The 13,143-nt window shown below is 42.1% G+C and overlaps 1 protein-coding gene across 1 annotated transcript in view; it reads right to left on the reverse strand.

Moving 5' to 3' along the window:
* Window positions 1–13,143, reverse strand: part of LOC126281531 (carbonic anhydrase-related protein 10-like) — a 925,111-nt gene that overhangs the window by 181,572 nt on the left and 730,396 nt on the right. Inside the window, exon 4 of the mRNA XM_049980578.1 lies at window positions 1,225–1,419. Coding sequence (XP_049836535.1) covers window positions 1,225–1,419 — 195 coding nt within the window. The remainder of the gene's footprint in view (window positions 1–1,224; window positions 1,420–13,143) is intronic.

Raw genomic sequence — 13,143 nt, forward strand, 5'->3', positions numbered from 1 at the left:
GCTAGTATTTTACATCCTATACACAAATCTGAATAGTCACTTTGTTGCCACTTCCCATATGTGATTCCCTAAATAACCTTTATGTTGAACCATGTACTCTTAATGATTGACTGTGCAAGTACAAAAAGAGAAAGTACTGAAGTAGCAACTTAAAACCTACGTAATACCAACTGTGATGGGGAGGGGGGGGGGGGGGGGTGGGGGAGAGGAGAGAGGCGTGTTCTTGTGCTCACGTTTTGAAAATGTCTTAATATAGTGTGTTACTTAATATATATTAAAATTTAGAAAAAAATATTTAATGATTTCTTTTATTAGACTGCGTAACTGTTTTGAATTTATGAGTAAAACGTAACCCAGAAGTCTTAGTAGTGAACGTGATTTCGAAGCAAATGTGATGTTCATGTTTTCAGGTCTTGGACCCGTCTTAGACCTGTATATAACGTTGAAAAATGTAGTGTGAATGAAAATCAAAGACAGTTAACGAAAATAGCATTTTTTTCAATGTTTGGTGGTGGTCATAAAGTACCCTTCTGCTCTGTGTAAACATTACGGAAAATGCCTCGAATTGCTAAGATTATGGTTAAAGATATTTACAGGTTCTGTAACCTACTTATATATTAGTACCTATTCAAAAAGTGGGTTGCTAGTGAAAGTTAAACAAATTAACAAAATTAGATTTTTTAAGTTTTTATTTTTATTTATTTATCTTTTGTGTGGGCATGAAATAACCCCCCTCCCCTTCTTGCTACACATTATGAAAAGTGCGTTGGTAATCAGAATTGGAACTCAGATTGAGATTTTCACTCTGCAGCGGAGTGTGCGCTCATACGAAACTTCCTGGCAGATTAAAACTGTGTGCCGGACCGAGACTCGAACTCGGGACCTTTGCCTTTTTCGGGTTGGTAGAGCACTTGCCCGTGAAAGGCAAAGGTCCCGAGTTCGAGTCTCGGTCCGGCACACAGCTTTAATCTGCCAGGAAGTTTCATATCTGCGTTGGTATTGTTAGGGTTAATGGCAGCAGTGTAAAATTGCTCTCCACATAGAAATCTGACTGATATAGTTATTCCTTTAGCACTGTGTCCCTGTCGGTGTAGTCACTATATAAAGGTACGTTATAATGTTTTGTTTTCACACTGATATTAAAATGAGGAAACCGCATTCTGATGGCTAACAGAATGTAGGTTACAAAGAGAGTTAGAGAAAGAGAATAAAATGACAGTGTACCTCCCCAGGGAAGGAGTAGCCGTGGATGCGGTGCTCGGAGCCGTGGCTGTTGTTGGTGCCATAGTGGAAGTACATCTCCTCAAACTGGTAGCGGTAGGCGAGCGGGCCGCCCGTGATGTTGACAGGCTGCTCCTTGGTGTCCTTGCTCACGCGGAACACCAGCGTCTGGCCCGTGTTGTGCAGAGTGCCGCTCACCTGCAAGGTAGGCAACCGGGCAGTCAGTAATGCAAGGGGCTGATCTCTGTGGGTCGGTAAAGCACTGCTGCTGTCAAGGGACCTAGCGTCTCCTAGGCCATAGATGCTGCTGAGAGTCATCGCTAGAGGCTGTTACAGTTAACCAACCAGTACTCAGTAACAAAACCATCAACCACTCGGCCGTGGCGTTCCTCCTGCCGGTTGCTCAGGCTGGAGGTAGTGGCCCTCACACGTCTTCGGATCGGGCACTGTCCTCTCACACATAGCTTTTTATTACGGCGGGAGGATCCTCCGTTTTATGATGCTTCTGGTGTGCACATCTCTGTCCGGCACATTTTAACAGACTGCATTTTATACCGTGATGCACGGGCAGAAGCACAATTTGATGGGGATCGGCCTTCTGTTTTAGCTAATGAGGAGACGTATGTGTCAAGGGTTTTTAAGTTTTGTGATGTGTCTGGACTCTGGCCTAAACTTTTAAGCTGGAGGTTTTAGTGTATTGCGATCAGCCAGCCACTTCCATCTGCTACATTGTTTTAGCTTCCTCTACCATCTTCTTCCTGTGCTGTCCATATTTTACTGCTGACGCTCCGCTTCATCCCACGCTTTGGTGTAGGTGAGCACATGTTTTTCAACGATTGTTACCCATGTTTTCTGTTCCGTTTTATATTCCTGTTCTGGGATTTTTCTTGACCCGTCTCACTATGTTACTGAACGGGGGCTGAAGACCTTGCTGCCGTGCGCCCAAAACTCCTCTACAACTACTACTACTACTATCACAGTAACAACAAAGTAATTTATTTGTAAACGGCTTCCCCTAAAAAAATGGCTATGGCATGATAAAACGAACATACATGTTGCACAAAGGCTGGAATGATGAAATTGTTTATAAATTTTGTAATGAGAGCACCTTGTATTTCTTGAACAATTCAATTAATAAACATACACGTTAAATTTAAATGTAAGCTTCCATGGCCGTTGTCACAATCAATAAAATTCTTCTATGTTTGTGGCCACATGGTCATCTGTAGAATTCCGACGTTTCGGCGACTATTGCAAGTCGCCAAAAGGTCGGAATTTTAGAGATGACAATGCGGCCTCAAACACAGAAGAATTTTATTGAACATATACACGTTGAAAGGTGCAATATTTGTGGTTTACTTATTCTAGGATTGGTGACAACTGCATAAGTTGAAATGATACGTTTAATCTCTCAATATTAGCACAAACGGGTATTGTTGGTCGACTTTATGCCCACTGGGACCACAATTAACCCTGACAGGTACGGTGAGTCTCTGAAAAAACTCAAACGGGCAATTCAAAATCGGAGAAGAGGAATGTTGAGCAAGGGCATACACATTGTCCAGGACAACTCTCACCCACACCTCGCTCGCCAAACCGTTGCTCTCCTGCTACAGTTTGTGAAACATAAACACCCATCCATCCTATATTGCTGACTTGGGGCCCAGTGACTTTCACCTGTTCCCGATGTTAAAAGAACATTTGGTCGGAAGGAGATTCAGTTCCGACGTCGAGGTGAAAGAAGAGGTTGATAACTTTCTAAACAACATGGCGGCGAGCTGGTATTACATGGGCATACAAAAACTGCCACAACGTCTACAAAAATGCATACACTGAAATGGTGATTATGTCGAGAAATAGCTAAATGTTCAAGCTGTAAACTGATGTAAACCATTGTAGAAATAAACAGGTCTAAGTGCCTATAAAAACTGGAGACCTTACTTTTTGGATTACCCTTGTACATCTTAAACAATGGTTCGATTCAGTCTCCTTGTTTTACATTGTACTTGATTCCATGTCTACAGATTAGACCTCTTAAGTGATTTTTTTCTTTTAGAATTTAACACTGACTCTAATTTTCAGATTTTTTTGATTTTTATACAATTCTATTTAACTAATCTAAGGAATTTTTTTCTTTCAAAATAGTTGACTACATTTTTATTTTTAATTTAATTTTAATTTTAATAATTTGAGTATTATTAAAATTAAAATTAGTATTAAATGAAGGTTTCCTCACCTTCAGTACATATCCATCATCATTTAACATAAATTAAGAAACAAAAGAAAACCTGATCACTCACAAAAATGAAATTCCTGAAAAGATACAAATTTGTATCTTTTCTGGAATTTCATTTTTGGTGAATGATCAGCTTTTCTTTTGTTTCTGAATTTATGTTAAATGATGATGGATATCTACTGAAGGTGAGGAAAACCTTGATGTAATATATCTCAATCATATCCATCACGTTACAGGCATAATCGTATACATTAACATGCTTATATTCCCCAAAAGTCCTAACTCTACGTATTATGTGATTACAAAAATTTTCAGATTTGTCTTTTACAAACATTTTAAATTACTAAGCTTACTAATTACTTATAAAATTTAAACTGAAAGTTTCTAATTTGACTTTTACCAACATTTTAAATTTCTAATCCTACTAATTACTTATAAAATTTAAACTGACATCATGGAATAGCTAAACCCATTCATATTTATCTGTCTTACATTTTTAATGAACACATTACACTAGAACCTTAACCCTCCAAAAATATTAATATTAGGTTTTCTTAACTTAAACATGCTGGAAAAGTATGCAATATAAGAAAATATTATTGACATGCCAACATAAAATTAAAAAGAAACTTCGGTAATGCAGGTCTTTTGCCAACACCTAAAAATCTTCAGATTCACATTTTTTAAACACAATCCAAAAAGTCCCCCTTTTTTCGGGTAGTAGGCTGTCACAAACCTTTCTCCAACATCTTTAACATCTTTAACATAGTTTATTAAAATTGTTTTTTTTTCTTCGAGTGTTTCAATGTGTCTCTGTCAAACATGGAGTGACGGTCGGTGGTGGGGCTCTCCGCGTGCATGGAACGACGCTTGGTATGCGGCTCGCCGCCTTTCCGTTCAGTATGGAATGACGGTTGGCGAGGGAAGGGTTGCTGGAGGTCTGAGCGTGTCGTGAGTGCGTGGTTGCCTTTGTATTATGTTGCATATCCCTTTCTTCATCTTTCGTCTACTCTTTATTCCGGTTCATCGTTGATCACTTCGTCTCTATGTTTCCATACTAGTTGTTATATCTCATTTTTCGGCATGACATCTAAAGGTGTTTGCAATTTGCCACAAAGAATATCGGATATTTTTACTGTTAGAACAGTCAAATTGGATTCTCGTTGGAAAATAAATACAATAATGTTTTTTTTTTTTGTGGTAAGGGATTTACAAAGGTTTCTTGAGATCTTCTTGCCCTGGCTTTTCTTTCTTCCAAATATTCTGTGTTGCACCTTCTGTTCTTGGTGCATCTTGCTGTCTTCTCAATTGCATCTTCGCTCTTCTCTGGACCCGGAATTAGGAATGAAGACCTGTTTAACCTTGTTCTCGTTTAATAACGTTCTTATGCCGTCTTCTTTGATATTGTTGTGTGCTCTTCATTGTAATCGGTTGTCCATCTAGATAAGTTGAAAAGCCTTCCATTGTCTCCTTGTTCCGTCCCATGAGTGTTCAGGGATTGTTTCGCAGTTGTCGAATTTCGTACGGTCTGATAACAGTTTCCGCTATTCTGCACACTGAGTTACAGAAATGCGTTTCTTCTTCTTCCTGTGGTGGATCTAAGCCTCTGTTCGTCCTCGCCGTAATATGTACTCATCCCTTCCGGTTCAGTGGACATCCATTACCTCTTCATATGCTGCTTTGAAGAGTTCGTGATAAAAGTGTCACGTATCGAACACCTTCGCAAGAACATTGTTGTAACGCTCGTGTGTGGCTTTCATATGAATGAAGCTAACGTCATGGTACACGTTGATTGTATCCAGGGTGCGTTGTAGCTCTCCAAACCTTCCCACAGAGGAGCGTTACTGCCACCAAGGTCTCTTCTTTTGTCATCTCGTAGCTGACGTACCAGGCACTAACACTCAGTGTCCCTTCCTCACACGCCTTAACAACTCTTCTCAGTCTGGCCGCAATGATGCCGCACCTTGTCTGCTGACTTCATAGCTAATACAAGTTTCTCTCTTAAATTACGCTAAAACTTTACCAACATTAAACTTTTTTCATGACTTTAGAAAAAAGTATTATTACTCTATCCAAAACAGTTTTTCTTATCCCTATATATTTTTTCCATTCTTACCCCATCTTCTTTTCTTAATGTAAAGGTCATGGATTCCTCATCCTCTGACGCTTTGTCAGCCAGTGACTTTCAAATTCTACTTCTTTTTTAAGTTTTCATTTTTTTTTTTTTTTTTTTTTTTTTTTTTTTGGTCATTAGTCTACCGACTGGCTTGATGCGGCCCTCCACAAATTCCTTTCCTGTGCTAACCTCATCATCTCAGAGTAGCACTTGCATCTTACGTCCTCAATTATTTGCTTGACGTATTCCAATCTCTGTCTTCCTCTACAGTTTTTGCCCTCTACAGCTCCCTCTAGTACCATGTAAGTCATTCCCTCACGTCTTAGCAGATGTCCTATCATCCTGTCCCTTCTCCTTATCAGTGTTTTCCACATATTCCTTTCCTCTCCGATTCTGTTTAGAACCTCCTCATTCCTTACCTTATCAGTCCACCTAATTTTCAACATTCGTCTATAGCACCACATCTCAAATTCTTCTATTCTCTTCTGTTCCGGTTTTCCCACAGTCCATGTTTCACTACCATACAGCGCTGTACTCCAGACGTACATCCTCAGAAATTTCTTCGTCAAATTAAGGCCGGTATTTGATATTAGTAGACTTCCCTTGCCCACAAGTGCCTTTTTTGCCATAGCGAGTCTGCTTTTGATGTCCTCCTTGCTCCGTCCGTCATTGGTTATTTTACTGCCTAGGTAGCAGAATTCCTTAACTTCGTTGACTTCGTTACCATCAATCCTGATGTTAAGTTTCTCGCTGTTCTCATTTCTACTACTTCTCATTACCTTCGTCTTTCTCCGATTTACTCTCAAACCATACTGTGTACTCATTAGACTGTTCATTTCGTTCAGCAGATCATTTAATTCGTCTTCACTTTCACTCAGGATAGCAATGTCATCATCGAATCGTATCATTGGTATCCTTTCACCTTGTATTTTAATTCCACTCAGAACCTTTCTTTTATTTCCATCATTGCTTCCGCGATGTAAAGGTTGAAGAGTAGGGGCGAAAGGCTACAGCCTTGTCTTACTCCCTTCTTAATACGAGCACTTCGTTCTTGATCGTCCACTCTTATTATTCCCTCTTGGTTGTTGTACATATTATATATGACCCGTCTCTCCCTATAGCTTACCTCTACTTTTTTGAGAATCTGGAACAGTTTGCACCATTTTATATTGTCGAACGCTTTTTCCAGGTCGACGAATCCTATGAACGTGTCTTGATTTTTCTTTAGCCTTGCTTCCATTATTAGCCGTAACGTCAGATTTGCCTCTCTCGTGCCTTTACTTTTCCTAAAGCCGAACTGATCGTCACCTAGCGCATTCTCAATTTTCTTTCCCATTTTTCTGTATATTATTCTTGTAAGCGGCTTCGATGCATGAGCTGTTAAGCTGATTGTGCGATAATTCTCGCACTTGTCAGCTCTTGCCGTCTTCGGAATTGTGTGGATGATGCTTTTCCGAAAGTCAGAAGGTATGTCGCCAGACTCATATATTCTTCACACCAACGTGAATAGTCGTTTTGTTGCCACTTCCCCTAATGATTTTAGAAATTCTGATGGAATGTTATCTATCCCTTTTGCCATATTTGACCGTAAATCCTCTAAAGCTCTTTTAAATTCCGATTCTAATACTGGATCCCCTATCTCTTCTAAATCGACTCCTGTTTCTTCTTTTATCACATCAGACAAATCTTCACTCTCATAGAGGCTTTCAATGTATTCTTTCCACCTATCTGCTCTCTCCTCTGCATTTAACAGTGGAATTCCCGTTGCACTCTTAATGATACCACCGTTGCTTTTAATGTCACCAAAGGTTGTTATGACTTTCCTGTATGCTGAGTCTGTCCTTCCGAAAATCATATCTTTTTCGATGTCTTCACATTTTTCCTGCAGCCATTTCGTATAAGCTTCCCTGAACTTTCCTTTTATTTCATTCTTCAGCGACTTGTATTTCTGTATTCCTGATTTTCCCGAAACATGTTTGTACTTCCTCCTTTCATCAATCAACTGAAGTATTTCTTCTGTTACCCATGGTTTCTTCGCAGCTACCTTCTTTGTACCTATGTTTTCCTTCCCAACTTCTGTGATGGTCGTTTTTAGAGACGTCCATTCCTCTTCAACTGTGTTGCCTACTGCGCTATTCCTTATTGCTGTGTCTATAGCGTTAAAGAACTTCACACGTATCTCGTCATTCCTTAGAACTTTCGTATCCCACTTCTCAGCGTATTGTTTCTTCCTGACTAATGTCTTGAACTTCAGCCTACTCTTCATCACTACTATATAGTGATCTGAGTTTATATCTGCTCCTGGGTACGCCTTACAATCCAGTATCTGATTTCGGATTCTCTGTCTGACCATGATGTAATCTAATTGAAATCTTCCCGTATCTCCCGGCCTTTTCCAAGTGTACCTGCTCCTCTTGTGATTCTTGAACAGGATATTCGCTATTACTAGCTGAAACGTGCTACAGAACTCAATTAGTTTTTCTCCTCTTTCATTCCTTGTCCCAAGCCCAAATTCTCCTGTACGTTTTTTTCTACTCCTTCCCTTACAACTGCATTCCAGTCGCCCATGACTATTAGATTTTCGTCCCCCTTTACATACTGCACTACCCTTTCAATATCCTCAAACACATTCTCTGTATGTTCACCTTCAGCTTGCGACGTCGGCATGTATACCTGAACTATCGTTGTCGGTGTTGGTCTGCTGTCTTTTCTGATTAGAACAACCTGGTCACTGAACTGTTCACAGTAACACACCCTCTGCCCTACCTTCCTACTCATAACGAATCCTACACCTGTTATACCATTTTCTGCTGCTGTTGATGTTACCCGATACTCATCTGACCAGAAATCTTTGTCTTCCTTCCACTTCACTTCACTGACCCCTACTATATCTAGATTGAGCCTTTACATTTCCCTTTTCAGATATTTTAGTTTTCCTACCACATTCCACGCCCCGACTCGTAGAACATTATCCTTTCGTTGATTATTCAATCTTTTTCTCATGGTAACCTCCCCCTTGGCAGTCCCCTCCCAGAGACCCGAATGGGGGACTATTCCGGAATCTTTTGCCAATGGAGAGATCGTCATGACACTTCTTCAACCACAGGCCACATGTCCTGTGGATACACGTTACGTGTCTTTAATGCAGTGGTTTCCATTGCCTTCTGCATCCTCATGTCGTTGATCATTGCTGATTCTTCCGCCTTTAGGGGCAATTTCTCACCCCTAGGACAAGAGAGTGCCGGAAGTATTCGGCCGCCAATGCTGATTATTTATCAAAATTTAGGCACTGGCGGGGCTCGAACCCTGGACATAAGACGTTTTGATTATGAATAGAAGACGCTACCACCTAGTGCTCTACGAACTTTTTTTTTAAAGACGCTACCCCTATACCACTTTTTTTTACACCTAGACCACTTTTTTGGCCTCAAACTAGGGCTTTTTTATTTTATTTTTTTTTAAATTTTTTTTTCTTTTTTTAACGAAGGGAAAATAAACATTTGCTCCGATTTGTAGTGAGAATAGAATGAACATAGTATATATCAGTTCTAGGCTGCCGTTGCGCAATACAAGAAAAGAAAGGAAATGTCTTCTTGAGGTGCACAAAAGACTATTACTTCATTGTCGAAGGAAAGTTGGTCCGCTGTTCTGCGAGAGAAGGAAATGTTGAGAGGAAAATGGGAAAGAAAAAAAATGCCTTCTGCATTGGTGAGCATCTGAATAGTATCTTAAAATTCCGGGAAGAACTAAAGTCCCAGGAAGCAAATAGGATTCATACATACAGGCAACTGGCAAACTCTACTATCCAAATATTGTATTTGAAGCATTTAACCGTTAACTATGATTTTCAGCAAATTTCCAAATATCCTCCTGCAGTCACAATGTTAGCTTATTTTAAAGTGTTCAATTTCAATGTACGAATAATAGTCTAGGAAAGTAGCATGCCTATTCTGCATAATAAACGATGCTGTGTGGCCGATGATCCACGTTGCAGCGTTGTTTTTTGCTCGTGGATATCTCAGTTTTTGTGGCTGAATGATCTCTAAAAGGTCGACACCACTGGACGTCGTACGGTCTATCACTGACAATCGTTGACGAAGAAAGGTTGTAATTTCTTCTGCATGTCCGCACGTGAACCTATGCAGAAGCGTATCGACTCTTCCGCATGCGTCACAGTTGGGCGTTGGATGAAGGCCTATTTTATGTAGCTTTTCAATCGTTGCTACTTTATCGTTGACTATGAGGTACCATTCGGCGATGACGCGTGATGGTAACATGTTGCTGTGCACATTCCGCCATATTATACTCCAATGTGTATGTGGATGTTTTTCTTCGAGACGATTCCTGTGGTTTGTTGTCATGAGAAGGTCGTAAGGCTTCCTGTTCGTCAGGCTTCCGTTATCGAGGATGTTGTGTCGAATGTAGCTCATTTCCATGTAGTACAGTCACACATGTCGGTAAGAAAGTGGAATGCCGGCGATATTAACGGGTGGGTCAAAGCTGTGAGGCTTCCACCGCTGAATGAGGTTTCTGATGAGACTGGTTCTCCGGGTACGAAACTCCTTCCTGATGCGATTAAGGAGCAGGGTGACACATTTTTTGTGTACTTTAATGAGGTTAAGGCCACCTTTGGACGAAGTTAATGTTAAGGTATGGAACTGAACTTTGAAAATATGCCCCCTAAAAATAAACCAACATAACGCTTGTTGTATACTCTTGGCTAGGTGGTCGGAGATTGGAAGAATTTGCGCCAAATAATTCATCTTGCTCGTAATGGCGACCTCGATGGTCTTAACTTTCTGTAGTATGTTCAAGTCACGGTCGGAGTGAAGCATCAAAGGAGCACGTAATTTATTAAGCATGTGTGACCAGTTCTTCGTCAGGAATTTGTCTGGTTTGGCCTCATAGGTAGCACCGAGGGTTGTGTGAGAATCCTTTACCTTGCACCAGGTAACATGGGATATGTCTCCGATACCGCCACCGATCTGCAAAACTGTGGTTTTAGTTCTATTGAGCATTGCTCCTGAAAGAAACGTGAATGTTTGTAGAAGAGTTGCGGCTGACAGAAGTTGTTGCGATGATGACACAGTTACGCATATATTGTCAGCATACGCAATGCATGGGATAGTGACAGACTCGACGCTAAGCCCAATCCCGCTATGCGCTAAGTTGTTCAGTAGCGCCTCTACTGCAATGGTGTACAAAATCATTGACAGAGGACATCCTTGGTGGATGAATTGCTCAATGGAAACTTCTTTTGTAAAATGGCCATTAATGAGAATCCGTGAAGAGGCGTTTGTAGTAAGTTTGCGAATTAATTCTATGAGACGAGGTCCAAATCCTAGTTTCTTCATGCTTTGAAAGAGGAAATCATGACGTACACGGTCATAAACCTTCTCAAAATCTAGAAAGATCAGAGTGCCCTGTCCTTTGGTTTCAGCATATGAACAGATGATGTCCCTCAAATCGCAGGCAGCTGAGATTGCACTTCGGCCTTGCACTGCACTGTACTGGTAACTGCCTAAAACCTTGTATATAACGGTTTGCATCCTTAGCTTAATCGATCTGGTGTTGATTTTGAAGTCGGCATTCAGGAGTGTGATGGGTCGCATGTTTTCGACCTTCCTGCTGTTCCCTTTTTTCGGTAAGGGCAGGATGATACCTTCCGTAAATGCCTTGGGTATGACTTCCAGGTGCCATAGTTCATTCGCTATTTCGAGGAGTGTCGGACCGAGGAGGTTCCAGTATCGCTGGTAAAACTCAGCGCTGAGGCCATCGGGTCCTTGTGATTTCCCTTTCTTTGCACTGTGGACCGCCAGTCGGATTTCGTCCTTTGTGAAAACAGATTCCAGCTTTGCATTATCCTGTTGTGACAAGCGACAGCTCAAGGTCCTAAGAAAATCCGCGCACGAGTGTTCATCAACGAGTTGCTTCTTGTAAAGTTGACTAAAATACTCGTAGACGTGCGAGATGATGTCACGTTGCTTCGTAATGGCGTTCTCAGCGTCATCAAGGACAGCTTCAATCAACATGGCTTTACGCCCTTTCGTCGTTCTCAGGATGTGGTACAGAGAGACCCGTTCTTCGGCGGCAACGTCCTTGGGGTGGGTTCGCACGATGATGCCATGCATTCGTTGGCGTTGTATCGCCGTGATTTTCGCTCTGTATCGTTTGATCTTTACGTCTATGTCGCGAGAAGGATTGTTAGTGCGACTGTACAGTTCTCTCAAACAGCGATAATAAAATTCAATAGTCTGTTTCTGCCATAAGCTTTTTTTGTCGGGCGTAGCTCATGAGGGTGATGCGTAATTTAGGCTTAGCACACTGAATCCACCACTGTAGAACGCTAGCGTAACGACGTCGGTGCCGCTGGAGCTGTTGCCACGTTAAGTTCACCTCCTCTTGAAGTTGGGCATCCTGCAGAAGGCTGACATTCAATATCCAGTATCCCTTCCCGCGGTAAATTGGCTGGCGTTGTAGGTTGAGGTAACACTGATATGTACAATGGTCGGAGATGTTGACAGGAGCTATGTCACAGTTCACAGTGTGTCGCTGGAGGGCATCGGACACATAGATCCTTTCCAGCCGACTGGCAGAATGACTGGTTACGAAGGTGTACGCTACCCGTTCACCGTGCAGTTGTTCCCATGTATCGTGAAGACGCATGTCATGAATTAAATGTTCAAGTTCGATACATCTGTTCGTGTTAGGAGTTTGGTCTCTGTAGTTGAGCACACAATTGAAGTCACCATCAAGGATGAGATGTTCACGATAAGCTCTAAGAAGAATGGGAACCTCGGTTTTATAAAATTTTGAACGATCTCTCTTATGAGTGCTACCTGAGGGGGCGTACACGTTAACAATCTGCACACCATTCACTCGAAGAGAAATGCCACGACCACTGGGCAGCCGCTGCACATCCGTAAAGGGTATACCGTCGCGCAGAAGGAGGGCAGTGCGTACAGCATCCTGAAGATTCATGTTATCAATAAGAACGTAACCGGGCACTTCTAAGGCTGCGACTACCTCCTAAGGGAGGGCAATGTCAACGCTGGTACCATACAAGAAATCAGTTAGCGAACGGAGTTTCACCGCACTTTGAATTCTGTTGACGTTAAGTGTGGTAATGTTGTAGGTTTGGCTGTCACACATGATGGTTCAGAGGACAATGAGCTCTGAGTTTTGGATCGTCCTTCTCCCCGGCTTTGAACCAAACTCGTTGTTAACGTTTGGAGTACGAAACGAAATATCAAAACCAATAACGGGTTAGGGAGGGGAAGGTCGCAGCGCGATGGTCATGCGCGAGAGCAGCTACTGCTGCATCTCCTCGTTCTGCTGCCACCACGGCTCATTGCTGTCGGGGTGCTGCGCGGTGCGCGCGCCGCCCTGCCCGCCACCGCCGGTTGAGTCTGTCAACGTGGTCGCATCCGCCTGGCCACCACGCAGGGCTGCGACTGACGTCAGCGAGTTCCTGTGGGAGCGCTGCTGCAGCTGCTCGCTGCTCTGCTCGCTCTTCCTCTTAGCCGTTACGGTGCTCTGTTCCCTCTCAGCGCTCAGTAGTGCCTTCAGG

Source organism: Schistocerca gregaria, chromosome 7, assembly GCF_023897955.1.
Source record: "Schistocerca gregaria isolate iqSchGreg1 chromosome 7, iqSchGreg1.2, whole genome shotgun sequence".
Classification (NCBI taxonomy): domain Eukaryota; kingdom Metazoa; phylum Arthropoda; class Insecta; order Orthoptera; family Acrididae; genus Schistocerca; species Schistocerca gregaria.